At 38.8% G+C, this 18719-nt stretch overlaps 2 protein-coding genes and 1 gene segment (V, D, J or C); all 3 read right to left on the minus strand.

Annotated features, from left to right (window-relative positions):
- Window positions 1–18719, minus strand: part of LOC106588303 (Ig kappa chain V region Mem5-like) — a 92811-nt gene that overhangs the window by 58463 nt on the left and 15629 nt on the right.
- LOC123730948 (uncharacterized) lies at window positions 2923–8048 on the minus strand. The gene is made up of 2 exons (XM_045709656.2): window positions 5968–8048; window positions 2923–5870 (listed from the first exon to the last, which is right to left on the minus strand). The coding sequence occupies exon 1, from the start codon at window positions 7462–7464 to the stop codon at window positions 5968–5970; it is 1497 nt and encodes a 498-aa protein (XP_045565612.2). The 5' UTR covers window positions 7465–8048; the 3' UTR covers window positions 2923–5870.
- On the minus strand, window positions 8180–15791 carry LOC106588301 (uncharacterized). Its single transcript, XM_014177136.3, has 3 exons — window positions 14213–15791; window positions 13778–13840; window positions 8180–11255 (listed from the first exon to the last, which is right to left on the minus strand). The coding sequence occupies exons 2-3, from the start codon at window positions 13801–13803 to the stop codon at window positions 9674–9676; spliced, it is 1608 nt and encodes a 535-aa protein (XP_014032611.3). The 5' UTR covers window positions 13804–13840; window positions 14213–15791; the 3' UTR covers window positions 8180–9673.

The following is an 18719-nucleotide window of genomic DNA, read 5'->3' on the forward strand; positions in this document are numbered from 1 at the left end:
ACAACTTAACGTGGTGTGAAAGAGGTATGGATTGTAGGTATGAGTAAGGATGACAAGGCAGAGAATTACCATTTACAGGGAATTTATTCCATCGCACAGTAATTTTGGGGAAAAGGGGCTGGACGTAACCAAAGCAAAGAAAGTAAATATCAAAGCCCCCTCTCCTACCTTACCTCCCTACTTACCTAACTACACCACCTGCTGCACTAACCAAAATACAGGGGGTGGTCTGCCCAGGTCTTACCTAGTGTGCATAGACAGTAAACTACTACGGGTATATGTATGCCAGCGGACCTCTTTCCTAAGCACTCCCTAGGTGCCTTCCCCTTCCCCCTGGGAACAAATGAAACAGAATAACACAAACAACTTCAATAATGAAAACACGGCGTCCTATTGACACACAACAGACATAACCAATCAGCTCCCTCAGCAACAACTAACATAGTTTAAATACCAAATCTCTTAGCAACAACCAACATGCTATAACCCTCAGCCATTAGCCTCCTCTCTCTCAGCAATCATCTCTCTTCTGAGCAACAGAACACTGGCTTATAAAGCTTCAGAAGGAGTTGGTAATTGGAGACAGCTGCGTCCTGACGAGGGGCGGGGTCAGCTCTCCAATTAGCAATGGGGCTGACCAATCAGCTGCTTGGAGAGAATTTCAGGAAGCCATTTCCTGAAATACATACAAGAAAATACACAAATCACAACACAGAAACTGGGGAACGTAACAGTCTAAAAAAATGGTTTCTGCTAAGTCATTATGGGGTGTTGTGTGTAGATTGATGAGATTTTGTTTTTATTTCATCCATTTTAGAATAAGGCTGTAACGTAACAAAACGTGGAAAAAGTCAAGGGTTCTGAATAATTTCAGAATGCACTGTAGGTAGAAATTTTAAGATAAATCGGCATTGCTCATGAAAAAGTTTGCCGACTCCTTTGTAGCCTATTACCGGTAATTCAGGAGAGTAATGGCAGAATATGCGAAAGCCAACAGTAGGAAGATGGTCGGGTCAGGTTAAGGTTTTTTCTTCTGGTTATCTTGATCTCTGCCTCCCTCTTGAGTCTTTTGTGTCTTATTTAATCAAACAGTGTGCTGAAAGCATCGGACAAGCTCAAAGCATATAGTTGATTTTATTAAAACACATAGGGTGTGTCTATACATGGAAAAATACGTTTTTATACATTTTGACCAACAGACAACCCCAGTAGGCCTACATCCATTGTACAACCTGTGTGTACTCTAAACAAAGCCAAATATATGGAATTTGACTGCAGATCAGAATGATCATGGGTTTCCCTCCAAAAAAGTGAGTATTGTTAGATGATTTTGGATTGGTATTTACAGCAGGGAAACATGGGTTCTATCATAACCCTAGCTGTTTTGCACTAAATGACTAATACTAAACTGTAGCAAAACAAACTCTCTGGGTCTGTAGAACATTTTGCATTCACTTTAATTGTAAATAAGAATATAATATGTTTTTAAACACTTCTACATTAATGTGGATTCTGCCATAATTACAGATGATTACAGATAATAACGGGAGGTTAGCATTTTGGGGAGGTATGATATTAATGCCTCTGTAACTTTCTCACTCATCATTATTCAAGATTCATTCAGGATTATCCGTCATCATGGTAGCATACACATGAATGTAGAAGTGTTTGGAAACATATTATATTCTTATTTACAATAAAAGTGACTTCAAAATGACACAATACATGATTTACCTATTTCTATTGGACACAAAATAATCTGAAACACAACCAAAACAAACAGCAAATGCATCCAAGTTTGTACAGCCACAAGCTTAATGTAGTCAATGCATATATAGGACCAAATGCTAAGATATGGGACCAAATACTAATGTTTTTACTACTTTAAACAAATAAGTGAGTTTGTCACAATCATTTTTGGGGGACTATGGACAAAAATGCTGTAATTTCTAAACGGTTCAACCGATATGAATGAAAATACCCTCAAATTAAAAGTGACAGTCTGCACTTTTAGAGTCATAGTCATTGTATAATTTCAAATACACAGTGCTGGAGTACCTAGCCAAAACAACCAAAAATGTGTCACTGTCCTAATATTTTTGGATTTCACTGTACTTTCGAGGTATCCATAAAATGGGTACATTTGTTATTTGGGGGAACTATTCCTTCAAGCTTGCTCCAGCCCTACGTCAAGCCTATATTCCATTGCTTCCGTCAGCTTTCCATCCATGAATAAATAGATTTTGTTTTCACTTTCTCTTACAGTACATTTTACTTCTGCTTTAGTTCCAAGCAACAGTAACTTCCCATAAAGTGTTGGCATATTCCAACATACAGTACTTTTGATGTGGCCTGAGCATGTCATAGAATGTTGTCATCGGTATGCCAAAATGATTAACTACAGAACTATTTATTATATACAGGGCCTTCAGAAAGTATTCACACCCCTTGACTTTTTCCACATTTTGTTGTGTTACAGCCTGGATGAAATTGTGATTTCTTTTTTGGTCACTGGCCAACATACAATACCCTAAAATGTCAGAGTGGTATTAGGTTTTCAAAATGTTTACAAATGAATTAAAAATGAAAAGCTGAAATGTCTTGAGTCAATAAGTATACAACCCTTTGTTATGGCAAGCCTAAATAGATTCAGGTGTAAAAATGTGCTTAACAAGTCACATTATACGTTGGACTCAATCATGGACTCACTCTGTGTGCAATAATAGTTGTTTACCATTCATTACCATCCAACCACCCTCCCTCCACACAGCACATCCACCCAACCACCCTAGTCCCTCCCTACCTCTCCTCCCTACCTCAGTCCACCCACCTCGATTCCCTCCCTCCCTCCCACCACCCACCCCCTTCCAACCACACCCCTCCCAGCCACCCAACCTAATCACCCCATATAGCCAACCGCCCCACCCCCTCCCTCAATTCGGTCCTAGAAAACAACAATTCTACAGAGATATCACAACAAATAAACAATGAAGAATACAGGGGGGGGGGGGGGGGGATATACAAATTAACTCAATACAGATTCAAAATACAAAAACAGAAATAAATAAATGATCAGTAAACCTTAGACAAACGTGCTTGGACTGAATAACATTATATTGATGACCGTACCTATTATGTAATGACTACTGGTAATGCCTACTGGGAAACCTTAAAGCATCTCATCAGAGGGGAGCCTCTGCAAGCCATTGAAGTATGATATAAATGGTTGCCATTTTCTAACAAACATATCATTGGAACCCTTAAGAGAATACTTAATTTTCTAAAGCTTAATGACTAAAATGTAAGAACATTACATCATTGAATCATTGAGAAGTAGAGGGGGGCTGAACAGACTTCCACTGGAGAAGAATTCTACGTCGAGCTAATAAGGATGTAAAAAGCAACAACATTGGCATGTTTGGGATCCAAGCAGAACAAGTCTCCTGGAATAACAAAAACAGCTATCAAGGTACATGGCTGCAGGTTCATTTCATGCACCTCAGATAAAGTTTTAAAAATAGAATCCCGGTAATTTTGTAGTTTAGAGCATTGAACGAACATGTGACTAAGGTCATATGGTGAGACACGACATCTATCACACTCATCATTTACATTTGGATATATTTCAGACAATATGGATTTTGAAAAATGCACTCTATGTAAAACCTTAAATTGTATGAGACCAAGATGAGCACAAGATGTAATGGAGCGTACCCTATCAATAGCCTCGTCCCACCACTCCTGTGTAAATTCAACACCCATTTCCCGTTCCCAAGCAGATATAGTTTTGTTAGTGGAGTGTTTGTCCCATGACAAAATACACAGATAGATCTGAGAAATGACTGCTTTCTGTCGAGGTAAAAGAGTCAATATACCATCCCAGGGTTGGCAAGGGGGTGGAGCAGGGAAGCCAGATAATTTGGAGGAGACACAGTGCCTAATTTGAAGGTAACGGAAAAAGTGAGATGGAGGCAAAGAGTATTTAGAGACCAGGTTGGGAAAACTAGAAAAAAATAAATTTACATATAAGTCTTGGAAGGACTTTAATACCTTTCCTCGTCCAGTGAGAGAAAGCATTATCAATTAGAGAAGCGGGAATAAGTGATTCCTATCAATAGGACCCATAGTAGATGCAGAGGAGAATTTAAAATACCGTTGAAACTGGTATCAAATCTTAAGTGTGGAAAGCACTACAGGTTTGCGAGTATAGCGAGAGGGGGATGTTGGGAGAGAAGAGCAGAGTAATGCAAGAAGAGAAGCAAAAATACAAGAATGTGCCTTTAGGTGGCACCTTGGGGTATCTGGAGCATGTAACCAGAATGGCAATTTCTGAAAGCTGGCTGCCCAGTAATAGAATAAAACGTTGGGTAGTGCCAGCCCTCCACTAAACTTGCATCTCTGAAGTAAAGATCTATTGACTCTGGGTACCTTTCCTCCCCAGATAAATGTGGTAACCGCCTGATTGATTGACTTAAAAACAAAACACTTTGGTAAAAACAATGGGATAGATTGAAATAGAATTTGGGTAAACTGTTAATTTTTACAGCATTAATCCTCCCTATAAGTGATAGTGGTAAGCTACCTCATCTCTGAAAATCAGTTTTCATTTGCGCAAGAAGGGGAGGAAAGTTTGCAGAAAAAAGAGCAATGAACGAGTTACGTTCACCAAGGTATTTGAAACCAGAGCGGCTAACCTGAAAGAGCAAATCTAACTGCTGGCGCTGTAGCGCTGCTGGATTGATTGGGAAGCACTCACTTTTCCAGAGATTCAGGTTGTAACCGGAGAAGGAGACAAAGTTCTCAAGAATAGAAAGGATAAAAGGTAAACAGGTTACAGGGTTATTTACATAGAGTAACAAATCATCTGCATATAATGATAACCTATGTTCAACTCCTTCCCGTGTTAAACCTTGGAAAGAGGAAGATGCCCGTAAAGCTACTGAAAGGGGCTCAATGGTGATGGCAAATAATAAAGGGGGCAGTGGGCAGGCTTGGCGTGTCCCACGTTCCAGAACAAAATAATCAGAATGGGTGTCATTGGTACAGACACTGGCCTGGGGAGATGTATACAAGAAATGGATCCATGAGCTACATTTTTCCCCAAATCCAAATGTTCTAAGAACAGCAAATAGCTACTCCCATTCAATTCGGTCGAATGGACGTCTAGGGAGTTACCACCACAGGGGAGTTGGAGAATTGTTTAGAATAAATAATGTTAAACAGCGTCTGAATGTTAAAAAATGAATACCTGTCCTTTATAAAGCCGGTCTGTTCCTGTGATATGAGTCCTGGTAAGACTACTTCCAGACTGGAGTTGGCGCCATTACCATTATCGACTGGAGTCAGCACCATTACCATTCACATTTGCCATCGCGGTTGAAACGTTAGTTACAGGTCTTCTGCTCCTCAAGTCGTGTGACATTTGCGTCAAAAAGGTAACTTATGAACTCGCCAATCAAATCTGATATGTAAGAAAGTGGAATGCAACGTCAAATTTGGCAAAATTAACTAATGCATAGGAGCCACGTCCACGAGATTCTTCTCCATTCACATGCTAAACCGGAAGCCAGACAAAATATTTTTCTAACAAATATTATGTCAATAGAATAAAAGTATCAATGGATTATCAAACAACAAAAATATTTCACACATTACAGAAAATTTACAAGAGTAATGAAAATGTATCATTTTTTAAACTATACACACTCATATCAATTGTACTTTGAGCAGAGGATCCAATGAATGGATGGCCCCACTATGTAATTGTACATTTCATTTGACATTAGCACTATAAACATGTCTTAATAATTATTTATTATGTAGACTTAACTCTCAACTCTTCCTGTGGTGGTTATTGACAGGATACACCTCTGTAGAACACAGGAAAGCAGAACAAAATGCAGGTTAACCATTTGTTTGCCAATCATTGAGGTATTGGAGAAGACATTAAATGCAGTTTTTACTCACTTATTCATCAACCAGATTGGCGAAGTTACTCTTAAGCTTTTCTTGCTCTTTCATATCTGTCAGTGTCTTGACTCTCTCGGGGTTGTGATCCCTTTGTGCTTTTTCAATCAGGAGTTCAAGGTATTTGGCTGCACTCATTGGATTTGGTCTCAGAGCGATCTCATCCAGCTTTTGAACAATGGTGAGTATTTTAAGAATCAAGATGAAGCTGGCAATGAGTTGCAGGTGAAGTTCTTTTATAAGGAGGACGACGAACATCTTTGCTGTCAGTGATTGCCCTTCCAATTCTTCATACTTTCTCTTTAGGTCCAGGTATGTTGATTCACCTTCTTCTGTTTTAAAGACATAAATGAACTTCTCTTTACAATGATCGTTCCAGCTGCATTTCTTTATGCAGACGGTGCATCTGTCTTGCTGCATGCGTGTACACCCAAAATATTCTCTGCAAGGGTGATGGCAAGTTTCCCTGCAAGAATTACAATTTGTTGCCTTCTTTTTTACGGCACATTTCTCCTTCACACTTCCATCTAAAAGAATGGAGAAGTTTCTGTTGGCTTCCATGTCCTCTTCATGTTGTTCTAATTGGTCTCTGACCCTCCTCAGTGCTTCTACCCGCTGCATTGCAACTTGTAGCTGCTTTGTTAATGTCTGGATTTCCATTTCCAGTTGTTTGCGTTTCTCTAAAACTTGACGTGATAATACCAAGCTTTTTGCTTCCATTGTATTTAGTGATTCAAAAAACATGGCCATGTTTTTCATGCTCATTTTCCAAGATGATTGACACACCTCATCATTTTCCTCCTCCTCATCCTCTTCATCGTTATGTTCTTCATCATCTTCATCCATTTGTAAACCAGCAAACACATTGTTGAATTTGAAGTAAACAGGTGTACCAATTTCATTTCTGACACATGGAACTTCTGCCATTACCAGTGCTTGAAGGACTAAAGGCTCCCCACTGTCTGCAAAAGTACTGAGTGCCACAATGTTATTTTCTATGTCCTTTCCAAAAATTGAGAGGACAGAATCAAAAATGTACCGCTGTGTAGGTGTGAGGCGCACTTGTGCAGCTTTTACAACAAAGCACACTGCATCAATGTGGTGGACTCCTTTTGGAGATTGAAACAGCTCCTGTAGATTTTTTGTGATGAGTTTGTCTTGTTCTATTTCGCTTGTGTCACCAAATCCTGGAGTGTCGATGATGGTTAGAGAAAATGGAATGTGATCACCTTCGTGACCAAAGATCTCATACACAGTGATGGCGGTTGTTTGTGAACTAGTTTGACTTTTACTCTCATCGGCAATGATTTCAAATCTGTATTTATCCTCCCACTCTACGCCAAGGATGTAGTTCACCATCACATTGATGAGGGTTGATTTTCCTGATCCTGTTTCTCCCATCATCAATATCGTTCGGTTCATTTTGCTCGGGTCCTTTTTACCAAAAGTCCATCGCCTGATATTTTCACTGTCATGCAGAATCTCTTTCTCTGTCATTAGCAGATACTTTGTTGGAGGTCCTACATTCAGGGATTTAGGGACGTCTTCTACGTTAATCTTGATTGGTATAATCTTTTTTCTAAAAGTACATATTAAACCCTGAATATTTTGAGTAAAACAACAGTGTTATCTGATATTCAAGAAACATCCGAGAATCACTACCAAAGCTGTTAAATATGCAAATATAAAAAGTTAAAATTTCTGTTGGTTTATGGTGATCTCTGTTATGTCCTTATCTTTTCTAATTATCTCTGCTAGCATGATGACTCATGGAAAACAAGAGTGGGGAGAGTGGTCAGCCTTGTTTAGTCCCTATCTCAAATGGGAATGGTTCAGAAGTGCTTGGGGTGCTTATATTGTTTTAAGCAATTCCAAAGGAAAAGTAAATGATTCAAATAAGGTAAAATTATAAAGTAAAATTATAAAGTAATATAAAGTTTAAAAAATTCAATCCCCACTGGGCTTGACAACCTTAAAGTGCTTTCATCACGTTAGGAAAAAGGGATCCAGATCGATCACCGTAGACCTCAGCAAAATGTAGTGTAAAAGCATTCTTAATTTTCCTGGACTGATAGGCTGTCCATTAGACCTTCCAAACAGGTGGTCCCCTGCGATTAGATGCAGACACTTGCGAGGCATTTTCAGTCAAACTTCACTTGCAGTGTGCAAGATGCTCATATGCATATATGATCTAAATTAGATATAATGTTGGTTGAAAATAAAACAATTTTTAATAGAACATAGTCATGACATACCTGGACTGATGCATTGCTATACATGTGAAAACAAAAAAGACAACATTCCATGATGTGGATAGATGTGGATGTAATCCACCCGGATCTTAGGCTGCATTTACACAGACAGTCCAATTCTGATATTTTTTCCACTAATTGGTCTTTTGACCAATCACATCAGATCTTTCCATATCAGATATTTTTCAGAGCTGATCTGATTGGTCAAAAGACCAATTAGTGAAAAAAACATTGTGCTGCCTGTGTAAATGCAGCCTTGGTGATCTAATTTGAAATCACTTAAAATTATTTAAAGTTTACTAAAATTGTTTGTGCAATAACAGTGCTGATTCTAATTCCTGTCTTCACAAGACACCTCAACAGTTATGTTCCATTACAGTGCCTTTAATTGTTATGCATGTTCTTAATAGTGATTGATTCCCTACATGGAAATAACAACATTTGGTAAAAAAAACGCCTACTGAAACAAAACATACAATGACCATTACATTGCAATGTCTCCCCATCACCACTGCTCTACATCCCGTTTGACTGTTAAATATGAAGTGAAAAGTATTGTACAATCAACATTATTACTACAGTATATGAACCAATCTTAGTACTTTCAAGATACATTTTTTGACTTAGTATCTAACTAACTAATGATGTTTGATACACAAATCATTGTCAACTGTTAACCTATTTTTGCAGTCCAATGTGCTCCTATTGGATATTTTCATTATGAGCATAATCACATATTCACGTTGCAGTAAAGATGTCCCTCGACATAGTGCATCTTGTAAATATGTTGAGTTGCACCCCCTTTTGCCCTCAGAACAGCCTCAATTCATCGGGGCATGGACTCTACAAGGTGTCAAAAGTGTTCCACAGGGATGCTGGCCCATGTTGACTCCAATGCTTCCCACAGTTATGCCAAGTTGGATGGGTGTCCTTTGCCTGGTGGACCATTCTTGATACACACGGTTGAGCATGAAAAACTCAGCAGCGTTGCAGTGTCAGCGTTGCAGTTCTTGACACACTAAAACCAGTGCACTTTGCACCTACTACCATACCCCGTTCAAAGGCACTTACATTTTTTTGTCTTGCCTATTCACCATCTGAATGGCACACATACACAATCCATGTCTCAATTGTCTCAAGGCTTAAAAATCCTTCTTTAACCTGTCTCCTCCCGTTCATCGACACTGATTGAAGTGGGTTTAACAAGTGACATCAATAAGGGATCACAGCTGGATTCACCTGGTCAGGTTATGTCATGTAAAGAGCAGATGTTCCTAATGTTTTGTGCACTCAGTGTCTTTGTCAGCTTTTGTTTGAGGACCTCTTCTGTCAAACGCTTTTTGATGACTACAGATACTTTTGAATCGGTTCTCTATCATGATTGTCTGATAACAGACAATGTGCTGGGCCAGCTGATTCTATCAATCCTTACACAATCTTACTGGTTTGTATAGCTAATCATGCAATGTCAATCCTTTCATTTTTTTAAGAACCCATCCAGTGCCTTGTTCAATTTTTTCCTTGGTCATTGAAGATATCAGCAGAGCTTTCGCCTTCATTTCCTGAAGTTTCTTTACCCTGTTGATATTTTCGGTTTCTCTATGAATCAGAAGATCAATGTATTCCTCTGCTGTCAATGGATTGGGCCTTAGTGCAATCTCCTCTAGTCTTGCCACACATTTGTATGAAGTCTCGAGCAGTTTGTTTCCTTTGTCTTCTGATTCTTGTATCTCAGACTGAATCTTCTCCTCCATATCCTCTGATGTGATTGTTCCACCTACTCCCTGTCCATACTCAAATTGTATATTATTGTATGTTTTCTTCACTACTTTGGGGGCCCTCTGGTATACCACCTTTTCTTTGACATGATCTTTCCAGGAACATTTTCCGGGGCAAATTTTACACTGCCGGTTTCTCATGGCTTCACAAAGAAATAACAGCTTCTGTGGGGCTAATGGACACCTTAGATGACAAGTCATTCCACAGTTGTTGCAGTTGGTTGCCATCTTTTCAGATTCAATTCTTACAAATGTGTTAGTGATGACCACAAATTCAAAATCTTTTTGAGCATCTATCATTTCCTTGTTTCCTTTCAAGACGTTCTGAATTTCTTTAAGTTCGATCTGTTTGTCAAGGGTTATCTTTAGCTGATCTTCTATCCCATCAATACAAGCCTCAAGATGTCTGCGTTCCGCTAGCACTTCTTGGGTCAGCTGCAAGCTTCTTGTTTCCAGTGTTGTTAGTAGGTTGATGAACTTTGTCATGCTTTTCTCTCCCATTGACCAATTTCTTTTATTATTTGTTATTATTTCTGGATCAGCTGATCTGTTTGTGAAAGATGTAATGTTGAATTTCAGTTTCTCTTTTGAACATGGAATCCCAGCTTCCATTATGGCTTTAAGAGCAGGGGGAGGATGATTGCCTCTGCTTGCAAATGTGACGAGTGCCAGGATGTTTTTTTCAATGTCTTTTCCAAATATGGAAAGGATGGACTCAAAGATGTAGCGTTGGGTGAGGGTGAGACGAACCTCATCCTCTCTAACAACAAAACACACGGCATCAATTTGGTGCACTCCATTTTTGGACTCAAACAATTCTTGAAGGTTTTTAGTAATGAGTTGATCTTGTTCAATCCCATTTGTGTCTCCAAATCCTGGAGTGTCGATGATTGTAACTGAAAAAGGAACACGGTCTCCTTCATGGCCAAAGATTTCATACACGGTGATGGCAGTAGTTTGAGATACAGTTTGACTCTTTTTTTCATCTGGGATTAATTGGAATCTTTTGTTGTCCTCGAAATTGACCCCGAAGATGTAGTTGGCAATATAGTTGATGAGAGTTGATTTTCCCACTCCAGTCGCTCCCATGAGTAACACTGTTTTATTTGGCTTCACATTTTTTGTGCCTACTGTGCATCTTCTAACTGTTCCCTCCTCATTCAGGTCAACTTTGATATTGTCCACTGGATGAATTTCAATCAACTCGTGTGTAGTTAGCAAAGGGTCTACATTTGATCCAGTGCTACCGCTTGTGTCCCTGTAATGAGAGTATACATGCAGGACTATCAATCAGGAGAAAAGTATTGTCACCATGGAAACTCATACAACCATACTATGTGCCAACTTCATAAGGAATTTGTGTCATTCCATGTGTTAATTAAACTAATATTTTCTGAACATTTGATATTTTCCTGAAATACAGTACAAAAACATATCATTTAGATGAAAGATCTTTGATTAATATTCAGACTTCTTGTTCTTTATCTAAAATGGTTATCGAGAAAAAGTATAAAAGTTTGTATAATCATTACAACACAAATCGTGGAGCAAAGTATAGTGAGTTTTTTTGTTTCAACTTGGCATATCAGTGTCGGAAACACATATTTTAAGGACGGGCGTCGTTTTGCTTCATTAGTAGAGCCAAAAATTCCACAGTTGCACCTCTCACACAGAAACTTCAACACAGGAACTGTCATTGGATAATGAAACAAAACAACGAGACAAAAATTCCATAGCTGTGTGAGACGTGCAGCTATGGAATTTTTGTCTCGTTGTTTTGTTTCATTATCCAATGACAGTTCCTGTGTTGAAGTTTCTGTGTGAGAGGTGCAACTGTGGAATTTTTGGCTCTACTGCTGTTAAACCTCAGACACGACATAAAAATTCCACCCCAGTTTAACCTCTGACATTGCTTAAACATGTTGCTATTTTGCATTGGTTTATCTCTGTGTCAATTGAAGCCTTACAATGTGTTGGGAAATATAATCTTTAGCTATGCATAATTAATTTGCCTATAATGCGAAACATAGATGCTAATTGTTTTTTTAAAGTATGGTTGGATTAACAACCCATTTACTTTGAATGAAAATGTAACTTTTTCAAAAGACATGCTATACCAATCAAACGTTTGGACACACCTATTGATTCAAGGGTTTTTCTTATTTGTACTATTTTCTACACTGTAGAATAATAGTGAAGACATCACAACTAGAATGCCAAGAGTGTGCAAAGCTGTCATCAAGGCAAAGGGTGGCTACTTTGAAGAATCTCAAATATAAAATATATTTGTTTAACACTTTTTTGGTTACTACTGTACATGATTCCATATGTGCTATTTCATAGTTTTGATGTCTTCACTATTATTCTACAACGTAGAAAATAAAGAAAGGCCCTTGAATGTGTAGCCAATCTTTTGACTGGTACTGTACGTGAATATACTGACTTGATATCTTTATTTATTTTACCTTTATTTAACTAGGCAAGTCTGTTAAGGATAAATTATTCTTTACAATGACTACCTACACTGGCCAAACCCAGATGACGCTGGGCCAATTGTGCACCTCCCTATGGGACTCGCAATCACAGCCAGTTGTGATACAGACTGGAATCGAACCAGGGTGTCTGTAGTGATGCCTGAAGCACTGAGATGCAGTGCCTTAGACCACTGCGCCACTCGGGAGCCCTAATATACCTGAATATAGCCACATAATGTTACTTGCTCTTAGAACATAGTTCAGATTTTACAGGTTTCACCCTAATTAGGTGTGCAGCCAACAAAAAAACAGTTTTGCGAAGACAGGAAGGTAAGCTGAGTGACTCATCAGGCAGTGACTGTGGCTGCCATTGTAAAAAGTATTCATAAAACATCTGACTTAATTTTCTTTGCAAATGCAAGGGCTGATTAAAATACTAATGATTATTAGCATTCACTGGCACAACTGTTTTTTTGTAAAAAAATTTATCCGGTCGGATAAACACTCCAAACAGCCTACCCGACCGCTCAGAGATGTCCGCATGGTCCTAAAGCACACCGTTGCCTCATTTTGTATCACATTCCAATGATAAAACTGGGGGGGACAATGATGTAATTTTAGAATGTGGGGGGGACGTCCCCCCTGTCCCCAGTGAAAGTTGCGCCCCTGATAGCATTGCTAAATATTACAGGACCTGTTAATTTCAAAACCAGTTCGCAAATCTTGTGTTAAAGAAATACAGCTCCTAATCAATCCGAACGTTTTTTTCTATCAGGGAAAAAGTATGACCTTACTTCAGTTTGTTATTTGAACCTTAACTTTCAAATAGAATATTTAAGAAGTATATTACTTTTCACTGTAAATGTATATTTTCAAACATATTTACAGTATACTCTGGCACACATTGCTTTTTTATAATACTAATAATTTGCTTTCAAAAAGTAAACTTGGAGCATATTGTTTATTCTAAGTTCTAAGTAGGGGTAGGTATTCTGCAATTTGGACAATGTGGGGAAAAGTACTAAAACATATTTAAATGTAAGCAAAACATACATCCTTTCTAAAGTATTGTGAAGCACATATAAAGTATCAAATAGTACAAAGGAGTGGGTCCAACATTTCTTACATTTAATTGAGTTCAATACCATCCTAAAAATTATGTTTTTTATTCAAACATTTATGTCCTCTTACCTTTATTTACCATTGATCTTATTACAGCATCTCAAAATACTAGACACACAACTGTGGTGCACTGTGAAACCCATTGACTTAAAGAAATATAAATAGTTAATTAAAGAAATAGTACCTCTCGGTCATGGAAATGGAAGCCATTTTCCTCTCTTCTGGTCACTTCTGTACTTTATTAAGTCTGTTTTTGACAAGATGCATTGTTTGTATTTCATAGGTTACTCATCAACATCTGATTAATTAATGAACGTTCAAAGATGAAGTCATAATTCAAAATATAAATCATATCTGTATTACACACTTGAACGAGTCATGCAAGTGCTTCTTCTACATATAATCTGATCTTTCGAGCATTATCTCCAAGGTGGTTTAATAAGCAGAGACATTTCTTTGTAAGCGTAAGGTATTTGCATTTTTACAGTAATTGCCAGGAAATGAATTAATTAAAGTAGAAATCGTCTAATTTTGCATGTTGATCTCGTTAGGATATGTACCACTATGAATGCCCACTATGAATGCCCATCTCAAGCATTTCAAATAAAGAAAAACATACCTGGGCAAGTTGATTATGCCATGACTTTGACTTTGATAGTTTTGATTTCTTCTCCTCACTTTGGATATTGCTTTACTTGAGGCTTTTATAACAATCAGCGAGCATCATTATCATGAACACACCCCTCACAGCTTAATGCTTCCAAGTGGGAAATACGAGCTTCAGACTAGGACATAACCACTTGAATGACCCTTCCAGGAGAACAAGACCCTTCCAGGAGAAGAAATCAGAAGTGGGAAAATCAAAGATTGAGATGCCCGAGTTAAGTTGTCAGATTTCATCATTCACCATTCACCTTTTAACCAAAAGATAATAAAGCAAATCCATTTTCACAATCTGTTAACTTGTGAATATTTTATCAATTACTCTCCCTAGACTGGTATGAAGAGGAGAGAAACACAATTAGAGTTTGGTTCTATCTTGTCATGTGGCCTGAGGCAAAGAAAGTAGCCCAAGACTGGTAACATTAGAAAACATTTGTTCCTCCAGCAATCTTGGCAAATATCTACCTGCGTAATGTAAGATAACAGTTTAGTGTTTAAACAACCCATAAACCTGAAGGACAAGATATCACAACGTTGACTCGGTGACAATGTCACTAGACTGGCATGGTGGGTGACATTTGCGAAGTTTCATTACAACATTGACTAAGGTATTTGTTATGCGGACATCTCTGAGCTACTCTTCCCAGGGTACATTTTTGTGTCCCAGCTTGCAATTAAAGACATTTTGAGATCATGGGAATGTATGTCGATGAGATGACAATCTACTCACATAGTCTACAATTTATACAGTAAATTCGGAATGTATTCATACCCCTTGATTTTTCCACATTTTGTTATGTTACAGCATTATTCAAAAATTAATAAAATTGTTTTTTCCCTCATTAATCTACACACAATACCCCATAATGACAAAGAAAAACAGGTTTTCAGAAATGTTTGCTAAAAACAAAAAACTCACATTTACATAAGTATTCAGACCCTTTATTCAGTACTTTGTTGAAGCACCTTTGGCAGCGATTACAGCCAAGAGTCTTCTTGGGTATGACACTAGAAGCTAGGCACACCTGAATTTGGGGAGTTTCTCCCATTCCTCTCTGCAGATCCTCTCAAGCTCTGTCAGGTAGGATGGGGAGCGTCACCGCACAGCTACTTTCAGATCTCTCCAGAGATGTCCGATCGGGTTCAAGTCCGGGCTCTGGCTGGGCCACTCAAGGACATTCAGAGACTTGTCCCGAAGCCACTCCTGTGTTATCTTGGCTGTGTGCTTAGGGTCGTTGTCCTGTTGGAAGGTGAACCTTCGCCCCAGTCTGAGGTCCTGAGCGTTCTGGAGCAGGTTTTCATCAAGGATCTCTCTGTACTTTGCTCCGTTCCTCTTTGCCATGATCCTGATTAGTTTCCCAGTCCCTGCCGCTGAAAAACATCCCCACAGCATGATGCTGCCACCATCATGCTTCACCGTAGAGATAGTGCCAAGTTTCCTCCAGATGTGACGCTTGGCATTCACGCCAAAGTGTTCAATCTTGGTTTCATCAGACCAGAGAATCTTGTTTCTCATGGTCAGAGTCTTTAGGTGCCTTTTGGCAAACTCCAAGCGAGCTCTCATGTGCCTTTTACTGAGGAGTGGCTTCCGTCTGGCACTGTACCATAAAGGCCTGATTGGTGGAGTGCTGCATAGATGGTTGTCCTTCTGGAAGGTTCCCCCATCTCCACAGATGACCTCTAGAGCTCTGTCAGAGTGACCATCCCCCTGACCAAGGCCCTTCTCCCCCGATTGCTCAGTTTGGCCGGGCGGCCAGCTCTAGGAAGAGTCTTGGTGGTTCAAAACTTCTTCCATTTAAGAATGATGGAGGCCACTGTGCTCTTGGAGACCTTCAATGCTGCAGAAATGTTTTGGTACCCTTCTCAAGATCTGTGCCTCGACACAATCCTGTCTCGGAGCTCTACGGACAATTCCTTCCACTTCATGGCTTGGTTTTTGCACTGACATGCACTGTCAATTGTGAGACCTTATACAGACAGGTGTGTGCCTTTCCAAATCATGTCCAATCAATTAAATTTACCACAGGTGGACTCCAATCAAGTTGTAGAAACATCTCAAGGATGATCAATGGAAACAAGATGCACCTGAGCTCAATTGAGAGTCTCATAGCAAAGGGTCTAAATACTTGTAAATAAGGTGTTTCTGTTTTTTATTTTTAATACATTTGCAAAAATGTATAAAAACCTGTTTTCATTTGGTCATTATGGGGCATTTTGTGTAGATTACTGAGGAATTGTTTTTATTGAATCGATTTTGGAATAAGGCTGTAAAGTAACAAAATGTGGAAAAAGTAAATGGGTCTGAATACTTTCCGAAGGCACTGTTTATGTATATTATTACTTTTTCTATAATAATATTTATAGTTTTTATTTCACTTGGTATCCACACCCCCTCAATGGTAGTGCTGATCCCCCAATGGTCATTCCCCCCCACCCCCTCAACTGTCTTTACTCTGCCTCAAACCCAATGGACATTTATTTATTAATCACTGCTACTGATGTTATGATGTATATAGTGCTTTTTATATTTTATTACCATTTTCATTTTTTTATTTCACTTAGACCTGCATGTTGACGCTCAGAGCCAAATATTTTTACTGTACCCCACAATCACACCTGCAACACTGTACATGTGACTATTTAACACTCTGAATCTTGTCAGGTCCAGGATTTTTAGTGAGTCCCGCTTATCATCTTTATTCTATCCTGACAAATATTGACCAGCATAACGTGAGAAGCAGAGAGTGAGAAAACACTTTAGTTTACTGTCATACCATCAACTCATCTACCTACAGGAGAGATAAGATATCCCACCACATGACTTTTTATCTCAAACATCCTGTAGGGCATGAACAATGTCTTCTCATTGATGACGTTGACTTGTTGACAATACCAAGTTTCATTACAACATTGTGAGGTATTTGTTGTGACATAGGGCTACTCTTCTCCGGGTACATTTTTGTTCCAACTTGCAATGAAAGTTCATTTGGGATCATGAGACTGTATTATAGTGGAGATGAAAATGTTATACTGTCTATTTATAGGTGTCTCAAAAAGCACAAGTAAAACCCAAGCTGATCTTCTGCTCTTAGATTTTTTTGAAGGATTCAAAAACCCCATCTGGAACATATTTAAAGGTCCATTTATATTGGAGAAACATGGGACGATTCAGTACCATAGTTTATATGTGAACAAGAGGTTGGAGCAGTCTGACTGAGTCGAATGCCTTTGTATTCTTGAATCCTCCATCAGCTGAGCTGCTATCATGCTACATTTGCCTGTGCCACAGGGGACCATTAATCACACCGATATAAATTGCGTGTCAGCCCGTATGGGGATAAACTCTGAAGTGTCTGAAGTTTGTACTTTCATCCAGAGTCGTTTCATTTGAAATTCAGATTGAAACTGTCATAAGTGTGCCAGGCTCATACCTCTTCCTGTTTCTTAAACAAACAAACACACCTCTCCCTCTTTTCTTTTTGTTTCTTTTTTTCTATTCCGACAGTTGGGTACACAGATAAAGGAGGAGAGGGGGTTCAGAAATAAGGAAGTGAACTCTGGTCTCCGGCTCAGGGACAATATGTGGACTAGAGTTGTGGTGTTACCGACTCAGCTACACTCTGTATCTGTTTCCTAACACAAACACAGTTAAAGGAAACAGTGTAAACAAGCGCTGTATTCTCACTGAGTCCAAGTGGTTGTGGCTTTACAAACTCATGAAAAATGTATGACACACTATCAATCATAAAATGTATTTGGTTTTACTTATAGAGTTTTTAGCCCTTTTTAGCTTTGGTTCCGAGGAGCTCCAACTTCCCATAAAGTGTTGGACGTTTTCATCATACCTGTGAAGTTGACTAATTTAAGCAGTGTGCACAATGGAGAAACACACTGGAAGTATGCAACAACATTTGTGCCTAAATAGATCAATAAAAGCATGCATTTCAAACCTTACACCACTCTGATGCCCAACATGGGTTCAACCATGTCCGTTTCAGTCTAAGCCACAACAAGAAGTGAGACAACTTGCCAACACTGCCAAACAAAATAGCTCTGCACAACACATTTAGTACAAAGACAAACAAATTCATCGCAACAGGACCATGCCTTTAGATAAAACATTTGAAAAATCCATTAAGAACACCTTCCTAATATTGAGTTGCACCCCTTTTTGCCCTCAGAACAGCCCCAATTAGTCAGGGCACGGACTCTACAAGTTGTTGAAAGAGTTCCACAGTGTGCCTGGCACCGACTACCATAACCCGTTCAAAGGCACTTCAATCTTTTGTCTTGGCCATTCACCCTCCGAATGGCACACATACACAATCCATGTCTCAATAGTCTCATGACTTAAAAATCATTCAAGTTTCATCAATAGGGATCATAGCTTTTACCTGGATTCACCAGTTCAGTCCATGTCATGGTAAAAGCAGGTGTTTTTCAATGTTTTATGATTTATGATA

The sequence above is a fragment of the Salmo salar genome, chromosome 27 (genome assembly GCF_965601325.2).
Source record: "Salmo salar chromosome 27, fSalSal1, whole genome shotgun sequence".
Taxonomy (NCBI): domain Eukaryota; kingdom Metazoa; phylum Chordata; class Actinopteri; order Salmoniformes; family Salmonidae; genus Salmo; species Salmo salar.

Excerpts from the sequence above, each read along its gene's own strand:
- LOC123730948 (XM_045709656.2), bottom strand. The coding sequence starts at position 7,464 with ATGACAGAGAAAGAGATTCTGCATGACAGTGAAAATATCAGGCGATGG.
- LOC106588301 (XM_014177136.3), bottom strand. The coding sequence starts at position 13,803 with ATGGCTTCCATTTCCATGACCGAGAG. Across the intron at positions 11,256-13,777 it reads TCCATTTCCATGACCGAGAG|GGACACAAGCGGTAGCACTG; the intron begins GTACTATTTCTT and ends CTCTCATTACAG.